General features: G+C 37.7%; 2 protein-coding genes across 3 annotated transcripts in view; one reads left to right on the top strand and one right to left on the bottom strand.

Moving 5' to 3' along the window:
* Pola1 (DNA polymerase alpha 1, catalytic subunit) overlaps nt 1–25464 on the bottom strand; it is a 345612-nt gene that overhangs the window by 135760 nt on the left and 184388 nt on the right. The gene's annotated exons all lie outside the window — the stretch shown is intronic.
* LOC105742188 (proteasomal ATPase-associated factor 1-like) lies at nt 420–17728 on the top strand. The gene is made up of 4 exons (XM_012514771.1): nt 420–571; nt 2231–2362; nt 14643–15391; nt 17688–17728. Exons 1-4 carry the CDS (start codon nt 420–422, stop codon nt 17726–17728), a joined length of 1074 nt encoding a protein of 357 aa, XP_012370225.1.

The raw sequence follows: 25464 nt of genomic DNA on the forward strand, positions 1-25464 counted from the left end.
ACCGCAGGTCGCTGTGCTTTGCTAAGCTTGTTCTAAGTAGGTGCTTTAGACCACTGAGCCATCTGACCAGCCCTGACATACTTTTTAAAAAAGTGAATATAACGTTTCCAATAAACTTCACAACTGAGGTTGGTAAAGATACACATTTTCCTTTCATTGAAAGCACTTTTCTTTTAATTCTTTTGTGTCTAGTATACCATTTTTTGAATGCTCCTAACAATGGAACATAATAAAAATTTTTTCTCTTCAAATTTTTATTCCTCGAATTTTTCTCGGTAACATACATGAATTTCATGCAAAAATTTAAAAAGAATTGCAGTCTTTGGTATAAGACAGTTAGCAGAATCGTGTTATTCCACCATTATTACATGGGACTCTATCTAGTATTCCTGGTTCCATTCACAACCCCCCGTCGGTGAATGTCTGGAGCAGTGGTTCTTAGAGTGTGGTCTCTGGATCAGCAGCATCAACACCCTTCCAACTGGCTGGAGATGCCAATTCTACACTATCCCCTAGACCTAGAATCAGACACTCTAAGAGCAGCACTCAGCGGGTTGCAGAGCGTGGCTGTGTGAGGTGGGTGTGGATTTACTCAAATAAGCTTTAACAAGCATTTAGAAATTATGACACTGAATTACATAGTTACCAAACAAAAACCAGGCTAAGGTGGAATGTTACAATGAAAAATGAAATGTAACCTTTATATATCTCCTCTCAAAGCCCAAAATATATCTCCTAATTATGTTAATTACCAAAGATTTTATTTTATTCTGTTTTTAATTTTTTCAGTACTGGGACTCAAACCTGGAACCTTGCACTTGCCAGGCAGGCGCTTATACCACTAAGCTATCTTCCTGGCCCCCTGTTTTGTTGTTTTGTTGAGACAGGGTCCTGCTATGTATTTCAGCTTGGCCTTGAACTCACTTATGTAGCCCCAGTTGACCTTGTACTCACAATGATTTCCTGCCTTAGCCTCCTGAGTACTGAGATTACAGGTGTACGCTACCACTTCTTTTTTTATGTATTAAGCACAGGGTCTGCAGGGTCTTACTATACAGATCAGACTCATAGTGTTCCTGTTTTCAGCCTCCCAAGTGCTGGGATTAGTCGCGCACCAAGTCCAGTCTCAGTCACTGCCTCAGCGTGCCTTGGAGGCGGGGCTGGCATAGCACGCAGGCGCTACCATTTCTAACACTAAGAATTTTAATACAATTTCCAATGCCTGTAATTTCTACATTGCAGAAGCATATGGAAAAGTTTCCTGCAGAAAATGTCTTCTACCATAGGAGACACTTTCATGTTATGGAATGGGTTAAAAGATTCTTTAGCTTCAGTTGTCCAAGTCTCTCCAACCAATTTTCATTAGCCCTTAAATCTGCTTTTATATTTCACCCATCTTCAACAAGCCTGAAATATCTCCTTTGAATGCTGAGATGATTCTAGGCTACCTGTCATTTGCTAGGCACTGACCAACTTCTGATTCTACTTTGGAGCTTAGGAGATGCTGCTCAATAAGAAAATTCTCTTTAGCTCCTCATCAGATGTTTTATACAATAAAACTAAAGAATTTGACTTTGCTGCATAAGTATGCTCACTGAGTGTTCCTCCAGGAAAGCAGAAAATGGGGCTGGAGTAGGTCATTAATTATTAAGAACAGAGAAGTCTCTACCTAATCAAGTCTTCTTCCTTGGGAACACTCTCAGAAGGCTCTGTACATCAGAAGCCAACAGAGAGATTTATATTTCCACATGCTGAACTTCAATCTATCATCAAGTAGGGAAAGTCACTTGAAACAGAACAAATTTTATGAATTATTTGGGGAGGGAAGAAGGACTGAGATACTATACTAACTTGCCACAAACCTGCCACAGTTAGTGAACACACATAGCCCCTTTGCATATCAGCATAAAATGAAGATTTTTCCACTTTCCTACAACACTGGCAGTGTCACCGAAACGCCAGTAATAATGTTTGACAAACTTATTCCCTAAGCAGAAAGGATCTGTCCATCCAGACCAGGATATATATCTTGGCTGCCCTACCAGGAACATTATTATCAAAAGAATATTTAAAGTGACTTCTAAAGTAAACAAAACCCAACAGGGTTATATTTTTCCCTGCATCACTCACTTTCTTCAAATGAATGCTGATGCAGGGAAAACAATATACTAGATTAAATTAATCAGCATCTTCAATTGTATCAGTTGGGATGACTCTTTTTATGTGGAAGATTTGGAGCACAAGATGATGAACCTGACTTCAAGTGGAGGAGGAAGAGATCCAAACTTGCTAATGTAAAAGAGGATAAAAAGCCTGAGGATAAAGGGAAGAGGCAAAAGAAGAGAGAAACGGGCAATGACAGGTCAGACTCTTAGGTCCCAAGGGCTAGTATCATATCATTTAGCTTTGAAGTCATTGAGCCTAGGATAGTGTCTGATACACTTCAGTCAAGAAATGAAGAAATAGGCTTTTATTCCATTTATTTATTTATTTATTTATTTATTTATTTATTTGGCGGAACCAGGGATTGAACTCAGGCCCTTGCGCTTGCCAGGGAAGTACTTATTCCACTGAGCCATCTCCCCGGCCCCATCTTTTTATTTTAAACTGATGGAATTAAACTCTGATAGCAAGACTGATTCCGATGGAGGAATATTCTAGCCTCCCTCTAGTGAGGATGCCTGTCAGACTGCAGAAGCTCTTTTGTGCCTTCTTTCACCATGCCCTGCTTGCAGAGGGCAGACAATGCAAACCCATGGCAAACACAAAGGCAGGCACCAGCTCCCAGTTCTGCTCTTCTTCTACGTAAGTGGCCACATGCCTCAGGTAAACCCTTCATCCTGTGAAATTTTGGGCATGTTACTGAGGGTACTTCCAAGCAACACTACCCTGCCTTTCGTGGGATGACACTGTGAGCACAGTGCAAGTGTCCCTAACCTACCCTAACAGACTTTGGAGGACAAGTATATTTCCTATATACACAAGCCCATGTCTTTCCTCCAGCAATATACGGTGTAATGCGTGGGATTTTTTTCTTGTTCAAGGGATGTTTAATACATTTTCCTCAGGTTGCTATGGATCCACTGCTTAGTGGTGGATAACTTGAGAATTATGAAAATGGAAAATAGAGCATCTTCTCCCTATTCCTTCACAGCAGACAACTCAATGATTGCAACATTAAATAGTGAGTATATAACCAAAATATATTAGTTGGTTAATGAAAGCTAAGTCTCAAATGAAATAATGTTTAGAAAGATGATACTTGAACCTGAAGAATTCTCATTACCCACTTCCTTAGGGATAACTAGGCTCCTCCACAAGGAATGAAACTTTCCAGAGAATGAAAACATTTGGTTAGTCTCTTGCTTTTTCCTCTTGTCAGAGCTTCTCAAAGTAGATGACTTTAGGAAATAATGCCATGTTCTAAGTTTCTTATCCTGGAATGATTTTTGGTCTCACTGTATAATACTGAGCAGTTTTTGAAATATTTTTGATGTTAAACCCCTCCAAAAGCGCCAAAACAACATAGCATATCATCTATACTGACCAAGACTGAAAATATTTGAGAATACAATCTTCCACTAATCAACCAAAATGACTCTTCTCATTTGCCCATAAAGAGAAGCCCAGCATTAGTTAACCTTTTCCCTAATGTGGTAACATTAAAAATACTCCACTTATGAATTTAGCAAACAAAAAATAAGTCTGAACTGGAAATGCCACAGAGAACTACCATTATGTTCATAAATCAACCTCACATTATTCAATGCAACCTAAGGGGCAGCTTTTGTACAGCACAAAATATGAACTACACATTTCTGAAAGGTCATGCAAACACTAGGAGACAAGAAAGTGAATTAGTGAAAAATGAATTCACTACAGATTTTTACATTAGAAGTCAAAGTTAATACAGTTTCTTACTAACAAAGTACTATCGATCTCCCAGGATTGGCAAACTGTAACATTAAAATAACTTGCTAAATATTTCATATAACTGTTTGGATTTTTCCTGCCACAAGGCAGATAAAAGTTCTCCTTTTCCTCTGTATATACAATTTGTTGTCTGCCTTAAAAAGTAATTTCTTGAAAATGTATGTTCCTTCTTAATAAGAACACCAGTGACTGAACAGCTAAAAAGGCAGAAAAAGGCAGAATCTAAAAGAGCTGAAAAAATTTGGCTTGGTATTAAATTATATTTTTGTTAGCATTAAAATATTTTCCAAGTGCAGTATAAATGCTGATGTAAATTATTGCTTTAAAAAAGAACATGTGTATTTTTGATAAATAAAATGACATATTTTGTAAACGTTTCATGTTTTTCTCCATTTCTTCTTAGTCCTGTTTGCAGTACACAATGTTTACATTTCTCATGGAATTGGTACATGTACAACAACACATCTCAATTCTCCTTTCCCTCCCCTCTCTATCTCTTGATCCCCTTCCCATTTGAGAAAGATCTATCCCCCTACTTCTTATCGCCCTTCATTTTGCTCTTTATTTATAATTTGGGTTTATCTTTGAGAGCAACCATGCATTGTTTAAGCTTGTGTGTCTGATTTATTTCACTTAACACTGTGTTCTCAAGATGCATCCATTTTCCTACAAATGACTCAAGTTATGACATTTCAAGCAGAAAACTCAGTTACATTCTTTCTGAAGAACAAACACATTAAATTAAAGCCTGAAGGCCAAGGAGACTGGAAAGAAAAAAACTCAGTCCTTATACTTGTTTTAGCAAGCAAGGGAAACAAGGTATAAATGAAACTAGAACTTTCTTAGTAACCCTGGGTCAAAAAAATACATATTGAAAGATTATTTCTGAGTTAAATGCTTCAGATTTCACTTATTTTATTTATTTAAATACAAATGAAAAGTATAATGCTCATAGAAAATAGAAAGATGCTCTGTGCATACTTTCAAAACTCAATAAATTGAAAAGGGAAAGCTAAGTCATTTTCTTGTTTAAATCACTAAAAATTTAAGGATGCGAAGAAGAGATGATAGGATAAGAGGTGACAACTTAGGGCTCTTTAATTTGAAATGGATGAAATTACAAGAAAATACTGAACTTTCAAAGATGCACACTTGATTAAAAACATAACTCAAAATTATTAAACTGCTTGTACAATTTTTTTGAGAAATAAAACAGAATTGTCGCTAAGATATTGATACAACATAAAAATGTATGGGAAAATAAAACTATTCAAAATCTTTTATTTTAGCTTCATTTTCAAGTAATTGTCTTATAATCTATATTAATATTTTAAATCAAATGCAAAAACTATTTCACTAAAGTGGATTTCATTTGGGCAAATCTATTTTACTAGTCTATTTTAAAATAATTTAAGAAATAAGTATAAAGATAAAAATCTTAATATGCAGTTTGGTAAAGTTCAAGTCAGTCTTTGAACAACACGTTTATCTATCCAGTAAAGCTTGTGTTAATGCGATGTAAGAGTTTGGCAAATTCAACTTTAATGGAGCATAAAAGTGCTTTTGCTTGAAAGTGAGATCATTTTTAAAAATTCAAAGCATGATCACTTTTTCTTTTTTTCGTAGGAACAATCTGATACAAGCAGCAAAGCTTAAATAAACTAGAAAAATTTCAAATGATCCATAAAGGATTAATAAGCACTGCAGGAAGTCCTATAGGCTCAGCGTATACATTTTCCATCTTTTCCCCCCAGGATGGGCATGATATGAAATTCTAAACAGAAGTGAAGTTTCAAAGTCTGAATGTTAAAGGGCTATTGTGTTGAGGTGAGAGGTCACAACTGTGGGCCCTCTAATTTGAAATGGATCAGAATTACAATGATATTAGGACAAGAACCATTCAAATTTGGACATTCAATTAAAAAGGTCTTGCTGACGATAATAGCTAGTGGTCAGAAGCAAGACTGAGGCAAAAGGAGTAGTGGTAAGCTACAGGTCACTAATATAACAAGAACAAAATGACAGCTATTATTTTGGCAGAGATAATCTATGCTGAAACACAAAACACACACGCACACAATTTCTTTCAATACAATTTTCTTGTCTTCCCACTGACTTCTGTGATTACCACAGAAAGCAGGGTTCTAAACACACTTCTCAATTGAATCCTCAATCAATAATAGTAAAAAATTCAGCTGGAAGATATGGGAAAATGCATTATGGCATTAGTAACTTTACAAAATAGGTTGAACTTATCAATATGCACAGAAAATGATAAGAAACCTCAGATACCTAAAACGTATTTTCATCACCCCAGAACTGAGTCACATTGTTTTTGCTCACTAAACTGAAATTGTTTTCATTCTTTGGTTGCTAATCTTCCTTCTTAATCCTTATAATTATTCTTCGACAAGGACTACACCTCACTAAAAATTCACTACTTTAAATAAAGGTAAAGTCACTCTAATGTACAACAGCCTACTTTCTATGAAAGATGATGCCAAATTTTTCTTATCTATAGACAAAATTACAACTCAGCTCTGGGTCCTAAATTGAAATGAGTAAGACCACAACTTTTTAGTGAATGGCCACGTTTAGACGTTTAGTTCTGGAGTAAACACTCAAAGCAAGGGGAAAATATTCCTTAGGTTATATACATTTTAGAATGTGTAGTTTTAATTCTCTGGAGGTTTACTAGTTTCTTGACAGAAATATAGACTATCCATGCTACTAGAAAGAGATGTACATTCTTAAAATGAAATGCAAACATTTAACAATACCCATTAATGTTGGTATTAATATAAGAGAAATTTAAAAACAGACAAAAAAGAATCTCCCTCAAATATGTAGTCTTGAGGTTCGAGAACAACTGTCAACCTCTCCTATACTATCCTTCTCTTGAGAATTGAGGACACTTACAAAGGCTTTTGCTATTTTATTGCTAATTCACATTACCAATAGTAGATGGGTAAAAGAAATGAAGCTGAAGCTAGTGAGATTTCCATAGTCATAAATTCAATCAAATACTGCACTCCTATTTTGTCCTTTGAACTTTCTAGTAACTTGATAGACAAGCAGGCAAACTGTTACTCTTTTGTGGAGGAGGCTTTTTGAAAATAGATGGGCTTTCACTTTGAATCAGAGGTCCAATTTTAAATCCCAGCTGTACCTATACTGTCCTTCTAACATTGGCTGTTTCTTTCTACAAGACCCAGCTTCTTTTTCTATAAAAATGGAAGAAAATACCATCCACTTCCCAGAGTTGTTATAAGAATTAACTATCATGTATGTAAAAAAAAATGCTTAGCAAAGTGCTTGACAGACAGCTTAAAAAATATTATTCTTTCTTCTTTTTCCTACTCTCCAGAAGTCTACAACCTAATAGGGAACAAAACGATTTGCCACATAGAAAACTCCAAGAAACTATATTAAAGAAATTGGGAAAGGTAAATTATACATTCAAAGTTCTTTAGGGATTTTGAGCACAAAAAACCTTCCACAGCTGTGATGTCCACAGAAAGCTCCCAAGAAGTGAGACAATCTTGGATCTTAAAGGTTGAGGATTTAAACAGACAGATGGCAAGTGCCACGAACAGTCATAAGAAAACAAGGTCTGCCTAGAAGAATGACGATTTGACAGTGTTGATGCATGGAAGCATCTGCTGCAAGGGCAGGTAATGATATCTCATATGCCTGAACAAAAGTTTTGCTATCATTCCACATAAATTTAATTAAGCCTCTACAGCATCATGAGTGTAAACTGTTTTAAGTTATATTCTAGAATGACAGATCAAATAAGATAGGATGTACTACCTACAAAGCTAAGCTCAAAAAAATTACCCAAAATCAGTATAGCTTATATCCAGTATAATCTGATTCACATGATTAAAAAATAAAGAATTCCAGGGGTGGGGAGAAGAACAAAAGGGAGATATGAGTGCTACTTACGAAAGAAAAAAAAAAAAGGTAAGTTCATATTGCAACATCGAAAAATGGGTATGTAACAGGAAGTAAGGCCTAGAACAGAGACAAGAATGTTCAGATTAGCTATGGAGAAAAACTTCTGAATGTAGAAGATGAGAAGACAGCCCAGCAAGAGATTGCAGCAGTACCATTAATGCAAAATATTCAAAAGATTTTCAAAGCACAGTGGCAGCAAGATAGATTTCTCCAGATACAGTGTTTTCGCCTGGGTGACCTGCAGACGACATGTTAGTTCTACAATTTACGACTTTTGGATTAAAGCTGGGAGAGGGGGGTGTCCTTCCAGACATGGAGAGCCCTTAATGATAGCACAGCTATAAAGCAGCACAGTGATCAAGAGTTACTGAACTAAGAAAAACCTCAGCAAGTACGCCCTCAATTATTTCGGCCCTTGGGCATTTCGATGGGAAACTACTCATTGATATTATTCTTTTTCCAACATTCATTTTATAGAATATCAAGACAGAGTCAAATGTTGACTTACTATGGTAAATAGAGGGGAAAAAAGCCTGCTCTGATTTCCTTTCCTTTATTACCACCTTGATTTTGTGTTTTAGAATGTCGACTAGGTTTGAAAAGAGGGTGGGGGGTGGGGAGGACAAGCTCTTCCCTTCAGTGGAGACAAAAGATAGCAGCTATTTCATTCTGCTGTGTGAGTATGTTACCTCCCTTAATTCTCTCACCATCACATTAAATTGTGATTTTTCAATAGAGTACTGAAAAATGTATTATATTTTACCTATTATTCTAAAATAATTAGTAAGCAATTATAGGGAAGGGATAGAAGTAGGGCAAAAATATTTTTGTTTTTCCAGACCAAAATGACTAGAGAAGCAAACTGTTAGGTATTCAGAGGGAAAATGCGAATGTTTTCCCAAAGGCATTATTAACAATTAATAATCATTACACTGGTGCCTTGTTTACCTGACCTTGTGTAAATTCAGCAGCCTGGTAATTAGACCCATATTTTGCACATTTGTATATTTCCACGCATAGATTTGACTCATTCATTCATCCATTAAAATTTGCTTGACAGACGTAGATGAATAATCAAGCTACAATTTGTATTTACTGGATTATAGAAAATTGCCCAAACTGTTAAGTTCAAGGAAAGCGCATTCTTGTCTCTCTCTTGTGACTGATGTAAAAGCAATTACACATCAGAGGATTGCCCCAAAGCTCTCAGAAGAAGTGGCACTGCTTTTGCAATCTGGGGTCTTTAACGGTACCTTCTTTCTGCATGTACAGAGACTGTTTAAAGATTTACTCTAACAGAAGAAAGAAAATATCCCAGGGCCTGTAAGTTTATCACGTACCTGGTCACACTGTCATTTTTTTGAAAGTGATGTTCCTGATTAACCTTCTACATTGAAAATAAATGATAATACACATCTTGCAAGGATACTGCAAAAGCAATGGAAGGATTGAAAAGCAGAAACAAGGCAACTTGTTGGGGTTAAGATTGCAACCAATATTCACTCCCTACTTCTCCTAGAGAACAGTCACAAGACTTGACCAGACCTCTCTGTAAATCGAGCAATGGCACTGTAAGATTCCATTATTAATGTATTCTCACACAAAAGGAGCAGAGCATATTTTACTGGTTTTTAAATTTGGATGTTCAGTACTAGCCAAACATGCTGTCATGTAGAATTGTATTTTACACTATGGTATTTATTTTGCTCTTGCAGTCACTAACCGAACCATCGCTAATACATGTTTTCTGGTCCAAGGTACGGTGCTTCTTTTACACAGCTGAAGATACAACAATTTTGCTGTCTTAAATCCATCTCTTCAAACTGCTTATTTTGATTGTCTACTTTAGAGGAAAATGCATGATTCCTGACTTTAAAAAACTCTGTGTGTGTGCGTGCGTGTGTGTGTGTGTGTGTGTATGTAACCACCTTGATCAAATTTTAAACCTCCAAGATCCTAAGCCAAATTTTATAAGAATATACAAAAATATATGTTTTATATAATCTTTGATGGGAGAATTCAGCTCCACAACAGAAAAGGAAATAAGGATTGCTTAGAACCTATTTTCACAAACAGTGTGATATCATTTATACAGGTCAAAATTTGGCTTAAAACAGATTCTTTGGTCAACAATTACATAGCATAAATGTGTTCGTTAGAAGTTCAGCAAATATAAATGTTCTTCAAACTTCAAAAAACATGCAACTGATTCATTTTAATATTACCAAATCTTGGGGCCGGGGAGATGGCTCAGTAGAATAAGCGCCTGCCTGGCAAGCACAAGGGCCTGAGTTCAATCCCCGGTTCCGGAAAAAAAAATAATAATATTACCAAATCCTAATTTTTTTTTCCAAACTGCTTATCTTTTCTATGAAATAAACATCACGAGGAACATCAGACATTAACTTCGGATTACCAAAGAGTCAGGTGAAAATGAGTTGCTCTTACAATGCACATGCTTATAAATACCGAAATGGAACTTCAGATACTTCTAGTGACTGTGACTTCACATAAAATAAATGCCTGCCAAGTCTAAGTCATAATAAGTGGTCTCATGGCAAGACATGGTCCTGGAATTATAGGACAACTTTAAGTGTAAAGCCAAATAGAAAAAGTCATGTGCCTGACTCTTGGCCTCAACAGAAACAAAGGAGATGGAGGTATAGGGAAAGTGTCCTAAGATTTTGAAGGAGGCATCGCTGGCAAAGGGGGCAAACTCTGCTCGGAGTTTTCCCCAGCACATGAGTTCAATAATTTCTTTTTGGTTTGTTATCTGGTTGTTTTTTGTATTTTATAAGGTTCCAAGTGTGGCAAACTGCATTTCTACCAATTTTTTTTTAAAAAAAGGAAAGACAACAGCAAAAAAAAAAAGGTACAGCTCTTCTGCAACTGCTAGAGATGGTCTGATAAAAAAAAGGTCACCTAAATTCTTGCCCATTTCCTTGCACTAGCTTATTCCTGCAAAAATACTTTTACTACCACCTTCAGACTGCAGAATGACATACTGCATTAAGATTGGCCAAACATTTAATTCTGTGTTACATACTCAAGTTACCTTCTAAAAATTGAAAAATGACCATTTGGAAATCGGATGGAAAAGAGAGGTTCCCTGAAAACAAAGCTGTACCATTCTATAAATGTTTAGTCTTTTGTTACTGAACTATCTTCTGCCAGCGCATTAGGTGCACCACGATCACTAATTACATATTGAAGAGGAAGGAAGTTGCAATGTTAAAGGACTAGATGTGCAAAGCTTTACCAAGGCCCCTAGTAGCAGTCTCAATTTCACATTCTATTATTAGTCACTCTCCTACTTATACTGATTTTCCCTAACACATTGTCATTATCATTAAGATATGATCCATACACGTAATAACTCCAACAGGAAGCAGAAGCCAACTAGGACCCATCACCCTTCTTTCCGTAAGAGGAACTTGTTGCGTACTAGGGGTAGGTAAAAAGCACACAAAACCAAATATCTGTGGTGCTAAGGGCTTCCCAAAACCGTATGTTTGAATATTTAGTTATGGTGACAACAGGAAAGCTATGACTGTACAGTTTTAAGAGACTTTACAGGATTGCAGATGTCACTCAGTGGTAGAATGATTGCCTAGTACGCATAATGCTCCAAGGTTCCATTCCCTGCTGAGACAGAGACACAGACAGAGACAGAGATGGGGGAGAGAATGAATGAATGAATGAATGAATGAATGAATGAATGAATGAATAGGACTGAATACAAACCAGCAAAAGCTAATTTCCTAGTCATGGTGTGACTTACAGGAAGAGTGCTACTAAATGAAAGCGCAACACCATACCTGTGTTTCAAGGAGTAAACAAGAAATACAAAGAAATATCTTAAGGTGAAAATATTTAATAACTTCTTAAATATTCCAAAGGTAATTTAGGAGACTAAAGTTTAGATAACAAGACATTGAACATGGTATTTTAAACTGGGCATAGTGGTATATGACTGTAATTCCAGCTATTTGGGTGAGGCAGGAGGATCCCAAATTCTAAGCCAGTCTAGACAACTTAGTAAAACCCTATCTCAAAATAAAAAGGAGCTTGGCACAGCAATGTAGTACAGTGCTTCCTGGGCTCAATCGTTGGTAACATAAACAAGCAAAAGAAACAAAAGATGACATTCTCAAAAATATACTAGTAGTAGAATCATTAACAATAAAATATAAGAATTGGCTATTCCATTAAACATAAATGTTGTATCCACAGCTTTTCTGAAGGTTCCAAATATCAGACTTGCTGAAACAAGTCTTGCCCACCAAGTTCCTGGCACTACAGTTTGCTCAGGTGACGTGAGGCTAAACACACCACTATGCAGCACAGCTTGTGGCCTATGAGGAAGTCAGCCAATCATCTTGGCGGTAAAGGGTCACTGAAGTACAAAGGAGAGTAAGACACTGTGCTGGAGAGATAGTGGGAAAAGCTTTCCAGATGGTGCCACTGAAGGCAGGACAATTGCACAAGGAGGGAAGTGTTTGTCATAAGTTCCCGAGTAAGGTTCTAGGCAGAAGACAGTAGAAGTAAAGGCACAGAGACAGAGCAAAGCACACAGGCTCTTTAAGGAATGCCAAACTCTCTCATATTGTAGAAGAAGGTAGAAAGGTTGGCCTGGGTTCCAAAGCATGCTTCATGATTTTGAATTTTAATCTGCAAGAAGCAAGCAACCACAAGGTAAGTTTTTCAGCTGGAAGATGGCATTCTACTTTGATTTGGAAAGACAATCTTAGAAATAGTATGGAAAATGAACTGATGTGGGAAATGATCAAGTCAGAGAGATCATAGAAAAACACAGAGATGACTAGGAATGAAATTAAAGAAAGGAAATGGAACAAAAGGCAATGTGAGAAGAACACACTACTGCACCATACATCCCAAGTGCCAAACTTTGCAGGCTTCTGTCATCCTGGATTGGGAGATACAGAAATCACTGTCCTGCATACATCAAGAATATTGTGAAGAAGGCATTAGGAAAGAAAATGCTCTGAAAATGGCAATATACTGGGTAATAATATAATGCGCATTAACGTACTGGAACCTTCTCCTTCTAATTTCACTTGTCTCTTTCTTGAAGATACTTTAAGTAAAACACCACATTGTAATTTTTTGACAGTTCTCCCATGAACTGCATATTTTTATTTATCAGTGCGTATTTGTGGTACATGTTTACATCCCTTCTGGGGAGTTAGCACATGGACATAATATATCTTAATTCCTTTCCCTTCACAGAGTCACACTATACAGTTCCATCTTGCCTGAAACTCACTATGTAGCCAGGCTGGCCTCAAACTAACAGCAATCATTCTGCCTCAGCCTCCCAAGGGCTGAGATTACAGGCCTGCAACACCATGCCTAGGTTGTCTGTAAGAGTTCTGAAGTTCTCACAGTAACCTTGAAGAAGCTCAAAGTATTTCAAAAGATGGTATGGTTCAATATTTCACTCAAGTTTATAGCTACTGAAAAAATTTCACAGTCTCCTTTTTGTTATCTGATTCCTATGAGGAACACTGGGAAATGCAAAGCACAGTCTATGGACTGTCCCATTTTGACTTTGGGGCCATGCTCATAGAGTGTTAGGTCTATGCAAAACTAGGCACTTCCTACAGATGGTTACCTTAAAATAGACTTTAAAAAAAAAAAGGCTGTGATGAGTCATAAGGAAGGCTGGGAGGGTGGTGACAGTATTTCAGTTTTCAGAACCCCTCTAAAGGGTTGAAAAGACCATGATTCCTCTGCATACGCAGGATCAGATAATACAGTGACATCATTACATGGGAGTTTTCCTAGAAAAGATACAGGGGGGATGACACATATATACAAATCCTCTTTATTTAAGTTTGTAAGTCATACCCACAACAGAGAGAAGTTGGAGCAATGCTAATTATCCTGCAGAGTTTCCTAGTCATGGTGTGACTTACAGGAAGAGTGCTATTAAATGAAAAGGCAACACCATACCCGTGTTTCAAGGAGTGAAAAAGAAATACAAAGAAATGTCTTAAGGTGGTAAATTTTCACTAAAAATGTGAAAGTATTAAAAGGTTTAACAGGGTTTGAGCTATTTTAAAATTATTTTTGGACACAGGACAACTCATTTTGCTTTAAAAGTTTTATTTCCTTCCTAAGTCCATAACTTGCTACAGTGTGAAAGCACGCATACTTCTTTATTTTCACATGTAGTCAATACAAATAACATTTTAAAATACTCAATGGGTTTTTTAAAGATCATTTTTAAATTTTCATTTCATGGAAAAAGGTAAAACCAAGCTTTTTGTTGTTCTGAAAATCAAACCCAGGGTCCTGTGCATGTCAGGTATGTACTCTACCACCAAAGTATACCCCTAGCCCAATAGTTTTTATACCTTACAGAATTCATCAAGATGTGCTGAATTTAATAATCATATGCAACAACTTTTAAAATAACTGATATCCTGTCCCCACTCCCAGAAATTCTAATCTGGAATGCTCCAGAGAAGGCAAAATCATCTTTTATTTGTTTATTTAATTTTTAAAAAATTTATTTATTTAGTGTGTGTGTGTGTGTGTGTGTGTGTGTGTGTGTGTGTGGCCAGCTCAGCCCACCAGGGGGCAGGGCTGGCTGGCATGTGGTGCTGGGGGATTGAACCGTGGTCCCTGTGCTTTGCCAAGCTTGTTCTAAGTAGGTGCTTTAGACCACTGAGCCATCTCTCCAGCCCCCAAAATCATCTTTTAAAAAAAACTGCTGAGGGAAGGAACGGAAGAGGCGGGCGGGTGGAGGCGGCGCCTCTGAGGATCCAGAGCGACTGGGCCCAAGCCCTCAGGAAAGATGAAGGAGAGGCCTGGCTGAGTTGTCACCCCCCAGGGAAACCATCTTTGTATGGCAGCCTAACTTGTCAAGGAATTGGACTAGATGGCATCCCAGAGGTTACAGCTTCGGAAGGATTTGTTGTGAATGAAATAAATAAGAAAAGCATTCATGTTTCGTGTCCAAAGGAAAACGCATCTTCTAAGTTTTTGGCACCATATACTATTTTTTCCAGGATTCATACAAAGAGTATAACATGCCTGGACATTTCCAGTGGAGGAGGACTTGGTGTGTCTTCTAATTCTGATGGGAGCATGAAAATCTGGCAGGCTTCCAATGGAGAACTCAGAAGAGTGTTGGAAGGACATGTATTTGATGTGAATTGTTGTAGGTTTTTCCCATCAGGCCTTGTGGTTCTGAGTGGGGGAATGGATGCTCAGCTGAAGATTTGGTCAGCGGAAGATGCTACCTGTGTGGCGACCTTCAAAGGGCACAAAGGAGGTATCCTGGATATGGCCATCGTGGACCGCGGGCGGAATGTGGTGTCTGGCTCTCGAGATGGAACAGCACGGCTTTGGGACTGCGGGCGCTCCGCCTGCTTGGGAGTCCTTGCAGACTGTGGTTCTTCCATTAATGGAGTGGCAGTGGGTGCTGCCGACAACTCTATAAACCTTGGCTCCCCGGAGCAGATGCCCAGTAAATTGATATTGTTTACAAAAAAAAAAAAAAAAAAAAAAACTGCTGAGATGATTCTAACGTGGAGCCAAGATTGAAACCTACCCCTTTTGCTTGGAAGACAAACAAATATAATTTAAAAATGTCAGAGATGGGAACCGGGGAGATAGCTCAGCAGCATAAGTGCCTGCCTGGCAAGTGTAAGTAAGGTCCTGTGTTTGATCCCCAGTACCAAAAAAAAAAAAGTCAGAGAAAAGAGAAATTCCAAATGTGACATTCTTAGAATATTCTCCATGGTGTAGCATAGTTTTTTGGTTTCCCATATAAAAATGTAGAATGTTAATGAGTCAGGCAATATCAAGATTTCTACTATGCAGGTACCTGATTCCAAAATAGGAACTGTATCTCCATGATCTTCATTCACTGGTAAGGACAATATTACAATTCACTGTTTTATGTCTCCTTTATAAAGCAGTTTTTTGTTTAGATAACACAATATATATCTATTGTGAAATATTCAACTAGAGAAAAGCAATGTAAAAAAAGAAAAATTACCTACCACTTTAATCAGTCAGATATGTTTTTTGCCATATATTAAACATTCTTTTAGAAATTTCTCTAAGGGGACGGGGAGATAGCTCAGTGGAATAAGTGCTTGCTCAGCAAGCTCAAGGTCCTGAGTTTGATCCGTGGTACTGCAGGGTTAGAGGTGGAATTTCTCTAAGGATATACATACATACATATTTATATAAATATGTGGATTTTACAAATGTGACATTACACATATAAGCTGTCATTTTAAAACTTTGACAGTATTATGTAGCCACATATATGAGCCAATAAATACAGGTTTACAAAATTTATTTCAAGAACTGCATATTGATAATGCGTTTATTCAAATTATTTTTTGTTTTTAATGTTTTATTAATCCTCAGAACCTTTTTGAGAAAGATGATTTACCTGCTACTTTCTGAATTACAGAAACACCAATACAAAAATTATATCATTTCCATATTCTATAGTATACAATTGGAAACCTAACTTTAAGATAAAATTATTCCTTAGGTATCAATCAAACAAAATACACATAGAACTTACATGCAGAAAACTACAAAATGCTAATGAAAGAAATCAAAGATGAACTAAGTAAATGAAGAAATAGTGTCCATAGAGCTGACATAATAAAGATGTCAGTTCTCTCAAAAAGATATAAAGTACAACTTCAATAAACATCCTACACCAAGACATTTTGCTGTTGTTGATCAAGACATGCAGATTCCAAAGTTTACACAGAAATACAAAAGAACTAGTACAGCTAAAACATTTTCCAAAAAAATAAAATGGAGGAGAAATCAGACTACGTAAGACTAACCATGAAGTTATAGTAATCATGACTGTGGTACTAGAAAATAGGTAAGCACAGAGATCAATGGAAGAGAACAAAGAGTTAAGCACAGAGATCAATGGAAGAGGATAAAGGATCCAGAAACAGACTTACACAAATTGTTAAATGGTTTTTTAAACAATGGTACAAAAACACTGCAATAGAGGAAAGATGGTCTTTTAAGTAATATCAGAACAAGTGGATATACATAGATCAAAAGAAACAAATGAGCCTTGCCCTAAGCCTCACACCTGAGACAAAAACTAACTCAAGATGGATCATAGCTTTATAAATAAAATCTGAGTTTTTCAACATCCGATGAAAAGCACAATCTATGAAACAACATAATTAATATACACCACTTAACCAAAATTAGAAAGTTCTACTCTGAAATACACTGAGAATAAGGAAAGTAATACAATGGGAGAAAGTATTTGCAAATTGCATGTCCAGTGAAGGATCTGTATTCAAAATATATTTTTAAAAAAACTCTGAAAACCCAACAGTATAAAACAAACAACTCAAATAAAAAACATAGTTAAACTTGAGACATTTCATCAAAAGGACATAAAGATGGCAAGTGAGCACATGAAAAGATGTTCAACATCATTAGCTATCAGGCAAATAGAAAATAAAACTAGTGAGACAGCACTCCACATCTATTAAAACAGCCACAAAAAAAATGCCACTAATACCAAGTGCCCATGAGCACACTCAGTAATTGTAATGTGCATATGCTGTTCATGGAATGAAAACTGATGCCACCATTCTGAAAAAGGTTGGCAATGTCTTAAGTGATGAAACATATATTTCCCTTCTGAGCAAGTAATCCTACACATGAATGTTCCTCCTAGAGAAATGAAAATTTATGTTCACATATAAACCTGTATACGAGTTTTTATAACAACTGAATTTTTAATTCTCCCAAACTAGGAATAACCCAAACATCCTTCAATGGGCAAATGGATCCATAAACTGATACAGCCACACATGAAAAGACAAATTCCTAGTGATGAGACAAGAGTAGGAGCTGAAAGAATTAGGAGTGGGAATAAAGAATGAAATTATAAAGGAATAGGAGGAAAGAGTTTTTATGGGATGGAATTGTTTCATATCCTAATTATGGTGGTACATGCATGACTCTATCCATGAGCTAGAATGGAACTGGATAGGTAAAAATAGATGCATATTTGAATATGAGAAAGAAAAAGTATCCCTTTAAGTGACTTAATAACTAGGTCTAATTTCTAGAAAATAGGAGTAGTTGGTGTAATTACTTGAGACTGCAATGGTTGCTCGTGTTGGAGGTATTCTTTCTCCCTGATCCAATTAACAAGAGAATTTATTTTTAATTTTGGTACTGGGTATCAAACCATGACCTCGCACTTGCCGGGCAGGAGCTATCCTGCTGAGTTAAGTCCTTGGCTCCCTAACCCAATTAAATGAAGTAGTGAATTGAATATATGACAACTTTCTTCCCCAAGTCCTCACAGATAAAACAGCTCATCATAATACTCCAGCAGGAGTGTCAAGATTTTTCTCTGATATTCTTTGGGGAAACTGTCCTCATAATTTTGTTGTACATTTAAACATTCAGTACCTACTGACTCCTTACCAGGCACAGAGACACACAGAACATAGTTTCATTCTGCACATCTCTGAGAGTGGCAGCCTACGGTAACCGATGGAAGATGATGCCAGAAAATACAACTCTGCTCTGTATCTTGACTGTGATAGTAGTTACACAACTTTATGTCTTTGTCATCATTCATAGAACTGTATACCAGAGTGAATTTTACTGTGTAAATTTTAAAAAAGAATTTCAAACTGTAGCCAACATCTACCCTCCCTTAAAAGGCAGCATATTCTTACTGTAGAACACTCTGGACAACAAATATAAAAAGAAAAATCACCTCTATTCCTACCACTCAAGGTAATCATTATTAACATTTTAGTGTTTTTCTCTATTTCTTTTGATGCATGTCTCTGTATATACAGTACTTTTATCACATAAATGAATCCTTCCTTATATACTAATTTTCTTTCTCAACACTTTCTCACTTTTTACCCTTTTCTTTTAAAAAAAAATTTATTTTCAACAGAAAAAAGTAAAAACAACAAGTTTTAAAACAAGCTAGTGGGCTGGTGAGATGGTTCAGTGGTCTAAAGCACCTACTTAGAACAAGCTGCAGCAAAGCACAGGGACCCCGGTTCAATCCCCCAGCACCACATGCCAGCCAGCCCCGCCCCCTGGTGGGCTGAGCTGGCCACACACACACACACACACACACACAAATAAATAAATAAATAAAAATTAAAAAAAAACAAGCTAGTAAGAAAGTACCAATACTTAATAATTACATATTGTTAAATGTTCATAGTAGTTGACATAGACATGAAATATTATCCAAAAAAATCAGCACAAGCCTCTCTTTTCAATGAGCTAACAGAAACTAGTGTGTGTGTGTGTGTGTGTGTGTGCGCGCGCGCACGCGTGTATTTCTCCCTTTGCTTTTCTTTGGTGGTACTGAGGCTTGAACCTAGAGAGTACTGAGTACATCCCCACCCTTCTATTTTATTTTGAAATAGTCTTGTTAAGTTGCCTAGGCTAGCTTCAGACTTTAATCTTCCTGCCTTTCTGTACCTTTATTCTCACAAATATCATTTCAATTAACTGCAATTTATGCTCTGCCATTGGCATACCATACTTTCCCGATTATTCTTATGTATTTACATTATAACTGAATTTTACTATTTTATTTTTTAAAATGTTTCAGTTATTTAATTATGTTTTTAGTAAGAAATTTAGAACACTAATTTATGAGTATAAATTCCATTTGTCAGAATAAAAACGGATTACAGGTAGCCCCGGAGCTGAGGAACAGCTTTGATTTTTGGTAAACTCTGTGAGTCCACCACTTTATGATCCACCTTGCACTGCTCTGAAATCTGGTATCTCTCTTTCTTGGTGTCGAAGATCTCGCCCTCCTGGTGTCTGGGTTTCCCCAGCTGCTTCTTCTTGAAACAAGCATCAGTGAGGTGTCTGGGGATTTTTGCTTTGCTGATATCAATTTTTGTAGGGGTGGCAGTGACAAATTTCTGGTGTGTTCTTCATAGAGGACCATGATTAAGGCTCAGAGGCCCAGTCACAAGTAGCGAGCCATTGGCCAGCTGCTTCAGGAAGACCACTCTCTTGCCTCTGTGATACCCAGTGAGGATGATCAAGATGGTGCCAGGAGTGATGCTAGCTTGACGTTTCCTCACATGCTGACTTCAGAGTTTCTTGCCGTGGCTCAAGAGCTTTCGGATCACATCTTCAGTAGGGTAATATCTAGGCAGTTTTCAAAGCTTAACCACTCAGATACTTCCATTCTTGTCACCACCAACCGACTGGTTTTGTAATCATAGCAAGAACTTTCTCCTTCTTTTTCTTCTCAACCTTTGGTTTAGCAGCTGTGTACTTTCTCTTGTACCAAGCCTTTCTGGAATACATAGCAGACCGGGAGTATCTACCAATTTTTCTAACCAGGACAGGATTTCGGCTGCAGTGGGGCTGCCCCTTCTTGGACTTTTTTGCCTTCACCTTACCCTTTTTACCAGTATCACTGGCAGAAGCCTTCTTGGCGTTGGGTTTCTTCTCTTTAGTGTCTGGCTTCTCAGTTTTTTCACCCACCATCTTGCAAGATGGGTAAGAGCTGAATTTTACTATTTTAAAAAATTATTCTTCAATGTAAATTCTTACACATGAATTTCAGGATAAATCTTTTTAAGATAACTGATAAAGCTGAAAGTAAAGCTTTTAAAGTCCACAACTATTTCTAGGGTATTACTAAAACATTATTGGTCTTTCTACCAGGTTAACACTTGCACTAATGGTTCAAACTCAATGGTGGGTAAAGCTCTTGGCACATTAGCATCAATCAAGAAAGTAGTCCCAAATTGTATTATTAGTGATTACATTCCTCACCATGAGGTAATTACAGTAACAAACAACCAGACCAGTTTCTCTTAAGAATGTCCTTACAGGTGAGTGTGGTGGCACGTGCTCTAATTCCAGCTCTCTAGAACGTTGAGGCAGAAGGATCACAAGTTCAAACCTGGCCTGGGAAATTTAGCAAAATACTCTCTCAAAATAAGGGCATGGATGTGGGGTCATAGCTCAGTGAGAAGGTCCTGGGTCCATTCTCCAGTACCAAAGAAAAACAAAAGGAATGCCCTTGAAGAAAGTAAAATTTAGTCTACGGCCATACCACCCTGAACGCGCCCGATCTCGTCTGATCTCGGAAGCTAAGCAGGGTCGGGCCTGGTTAGTACTTGGATGGGAAGAAAGTAAAATTTTATTATAATTCAATCTCTAAATATATATACCGTATTAGCATGTGCCCAGGAAAAGCACTTGTGGAGATGAGCTAGGAATTAAACTAACTGCTTTGATGACAGACCACTATTTTTACCCAAAAGAAAATCTGATAATCAACTATGGTGATTCAGATCTGGATATCTAGCAAACTTTTTTTTTCAAAACTGTATCAACTGAGCCTGTCACTTCAAGAAAAACCAAGTATATTTGTTACAAATGACAGCAGCCCAGCTTTCAATGAAGTATTTGTACCTACCACCATATGTTCAACAGTTTCCCAATACTTAAAGATTTCTCTGATGAGGCTGATAGTGATATGAACAAATGTGATCTTTAACCCAGCATGGTGGTATACACCTGTATTCTTAGCTACTGGAGAAGCCAAGGCAGAAGGAGCACAAGCTCAAGCCCAGCCTGAAAAGCAAAGTGAATTTTGCAAGAGCTTGTCTCAAAGAATAAAAAGCCTGGGTATACAGTTTAGGGTGAACCCCTGAGTTTCAATCTCCAGTACTGCCAAAAAAGGAGAGAAAAGTATCTTTAGAAATTATACAATAAAATGTGTCAACACTTGGGAATATTAGTAAGTCATTGAGTAAATATTTTCTAATGACCAATGTATAATGCTACAAAATCATACGTGATCTCAAGTACAAGGCAGAAAATGGATATTAATGTACCAGAATACACAAAGATCACTGATACATTTCCAGAATCCACACTGTAAGTAACCTGATTTCAAGGTTTGGTGTAGTGACAAAAAACCCAAACAACCTACCCCGCCCCCAAAAAGGAAAAGGCTATTAAAAACCTTCTTTCAAGCTACATGGCTATGTAAAGTTGAACTTTCCTCATGTATTTCTACCAACAACAGATCACAGAGAATGGGAAGCACAAGCGGATGTGAGAATCCAGCTGTCTACTAAAGCCAGACATGAACAATTCACAAAAAGTGTAAAACAGCAAGAATGTCCCTACTAAGTTATTCCTGTAGAATAAAATTCTTTTACATAAAGTCCTTTTGCTCTATCATAAGTTTATTGTTACTTATAAATGGGTTAATAACTTTGTTAAACTCTCTTAATTTATAATGAAATATGAATGTATAAAACCTACATAAACAAAAAACTCTTCGGCATCTTCAACACTGTAAGACTGCAGAGGTTTCCACAAACCAAAAGGCCTGAGAACCACTGTGTTATATTAGAGCATATACTCAGCAAGAGAACCCATTTTTCTGGGAAATCTTAAACAGGTCTCTCCTGATTCTGGACTCTCCCTTGACCTTTCTTTGTTGATCAATTCCTGGGAAGTGGCTCTTCACATCACTAGATAGAAAGCTGTGGTTGGGAGAAATTCTCCCTTAAGATTAACTGTGCCTTCCTCCACACTGTTTCTAAGTTTCTAGTATACATACGGACTTAAGTTTTCTTTGTGCCTGAGCAGCTACTTTTTGCCAAGATTCCTGAACACATCTTTGCTGATGGATGAAGACTGCAGTCTGGCCAGGCTGAGCTCCTAACAGATTGCCAGCTGCATCAAAAACTCTGAAAATGGCAAAAGAATCCTGAGTACCAGTGCAGCCTGAAGAAGGGTGGACACCTTTAAGAATCAGGTGATTTTTTCACCAGGACAGAAGTTAAGACACTGCTTTTCAAAAGCAAGCTGAGGCCCACATAATATAGATCAGTGATAGCGAAACTTTCAGAGCTTTCAACGATACAAACAACTGTTCACTGTGCCACGCGTATCACAGGCTCATCACCACAGGCTATAGGTGTTGGAAGGGACATATCGCAAAGCTACCCATGACTTATGCCTAGCACAAAACAAACCAACACCTATCATTTAGAAAAGATAGGTGCTCTAGTTTTTATTAGTTTAATCCAGGCTTGAGAATTTTTCTGTGGTGCCTCAGAAAGACAACTGAATCAAACCCCATCCAAACAGAGATATGGTTATTTAATTTACTGCAACATTAAGCTGGACAGGAGCATCTGGAAATTCACATTGGCCACTCTCTGCGAAGGACCAATTTCCACCTGTGAACCATAACGTAAGCACTCTGGGTGAACCAAATATGAAAGGCAGCCATCACTGAGGGCGCTCTCCTCTTCTCTCGTTGACATGTGCAGCAGAGCACTGATAGTTCTGCTTTGCTCCCTGAAGTCAAGAAGGTCAATGGTGTGAAAATCTCACTTTTGAAAGGTTAAATGAAATCTATTCTGGTTCAGTTTCTTACTTTACCACAAGATAGTAGCCCCAGATGACTGGAGTTAGACGTGGAGTTCAGTTTTTCCTAAATACACAAGGTTAGAGAAATCAAACTGAAGAAAGGAATTGTACTGGTTTGGCACAAATAGTTCTGCTTTTACCCACTTGTTTTCAGATATGTGACAACTCATATGGCATCTCATCAGCATTGCAAACAGCCTCCAGGTTTCTCTTCAGAGGCAAACTGTATCAGGAGGTTCTGATACCCCAGGTTCAACACATGTGCTTCTACCTTCCAATGGCTGCATTAGTCCACCGCTGGGTGGTCTTCTGGAACGCTGCTCCAGCCAGGTAGTGACCTGGCCTAGGTTCTAATGCTAATGGCCAGGAGTCTTCATCCACCTTTTTAAAGACTGACTGCAGTTAAGGGGCTGGGGATACAGCTCAGTGCCTTAAACACCTGCCTGGCAAGTGCAAGGTCCCAAGTTCAACCCCCAGTACCAGAAAGAAAGAAAGAAAGAAAGAAAGAAAGAAAGAAAGAAAGAAAGAAAGAAAGAAAGAAAGAAAGAAAGGCAGAGACAGACAGAGAGACAGAGAGAGAGAGAGAGAGAGAGAGAGAGAGAGAGAGAGAGAGAGAATAGATGACTGCAGCTGAAGACGATGAGTAGTGGGCCATCATAACCAGCTGTGTTCCCAGATATTATGGGTAAAATTCTAGATTAGGGTCCCTAATCGGGTCACAGTCCAGCTGCTATGTGTGACCTAGGAGAGTCATTTGGTATCAATGACCTCTCAGAATATTGTGAACTCATCGAATAATTACAGAGCACCTACTAGTTTAGGCACAATACAACATTCTGGGCTTGAAGAGTTAAGAGCCTAGGGTCTTTTCCTGCCCAAGCCTGACTCTGAGACCTATTCACAAACAATGAAAAGGAAACTCCTGTATTAGCAAACTGAAAGGAGAGCCAGGAGGAAGCACACTATGGTACTGTCCTGGGGGGGGGGGGGAGTGAGCCACAAGAATGCTTACAAAAGGACAATTCAGAAAGATGGAGGCAAGGAGGCGTTGGTGGTATAGTGGTGAGCATAGCTGCCTTCCAGAAAGATGGGCAGCAAGGCATGGCCCGGATGGTCTAAGCCCAAAGGAACATAGCCAAGCGAGGTTCATTCACTATATATCTCTCATCAGAACAATGAACATTCACAATGGTCTCTCTCTGTGCATTTTCTAAGCACTTTAATTATGTTATCCCATATACCTCTCTTTGTGACTTCGTGGGGTAGGACCTACTATTATCATTTCATAAGCTAAGAAACAGTGGTTTGGAGAAACTCAATAACTAGCCCAACTTACAGAGCTAGTAAGAGACGGGACAGGGACTCTGAACTAGGGGTATGAGTACAATCAAAATGTTTTTAAGGCTAGCAATGGCTAGTCTGATAACTGACAAATGAATGTGAAGCTTCAGAATGCAGGAGCTGGAAAAGTAAAGGTTGTAAATATAATTACCTCCACCTCCAACAAAAAACTTAGGAAGGCAGATTTACCTAAGTAGGTAATGACACGGGCAAGGGAAAGACTATGATCCAACCTTCCCACTGCTTATAGCTCCAGGTCAGTTCTCAACAGGCAACAGTTTTCTCTGTGGACTGGATGCCAAGAATTTGGTGTGGGTCTCATTTTAGTTCCTAAGGACAGAACTATGATTCAGAGCCTCCCCAAACAAGGTCTGTGCCATAGGTTATAATTAAATAAAATCAAAGACAAAGAAGCATTCTGATAAATATACAAGGTACAAGTAAATATTACTTATTATAAAATGGGAATAAGGACTGGGGAGATGGCTCAGTGGAATAAGCGCTTCCCTGGCAAGTGCAAGGGCCTGAATTCAATCCCCAGTTCCATCAGACACAAAAGTTACATTTGCTGGGGAGACAGCTCAGTTAGAATAAGTACTTGCCTAGCAAGCACAAGGTCCTGAGTTCAATCCCTGGTACCACCAAAAAATAAATAAGTAAATAAATAAAAATGGGAAAAAGTGGTACATAAAGCTGTTATATGACACTATTTGCTTAATTAAAAGAATTTTATAACAGCTAATATTATACCATGATAAACTACATAGAATTATGGAA

This window comes from Octodon degus, unplaced genomic scaffold, assembly GCF_000260255.1.
Source record: "Octodon degus isolate 3935 unplaced genomic scaffold, OctDeg1.0 scaffold00041, whole genome shotgun sequence".
Lineage (NCBI taxonomy): Eukaryota > Metazoa > Chordata > Mammalia > Rodentia > Octodontidae > Octodon > Octodon degus.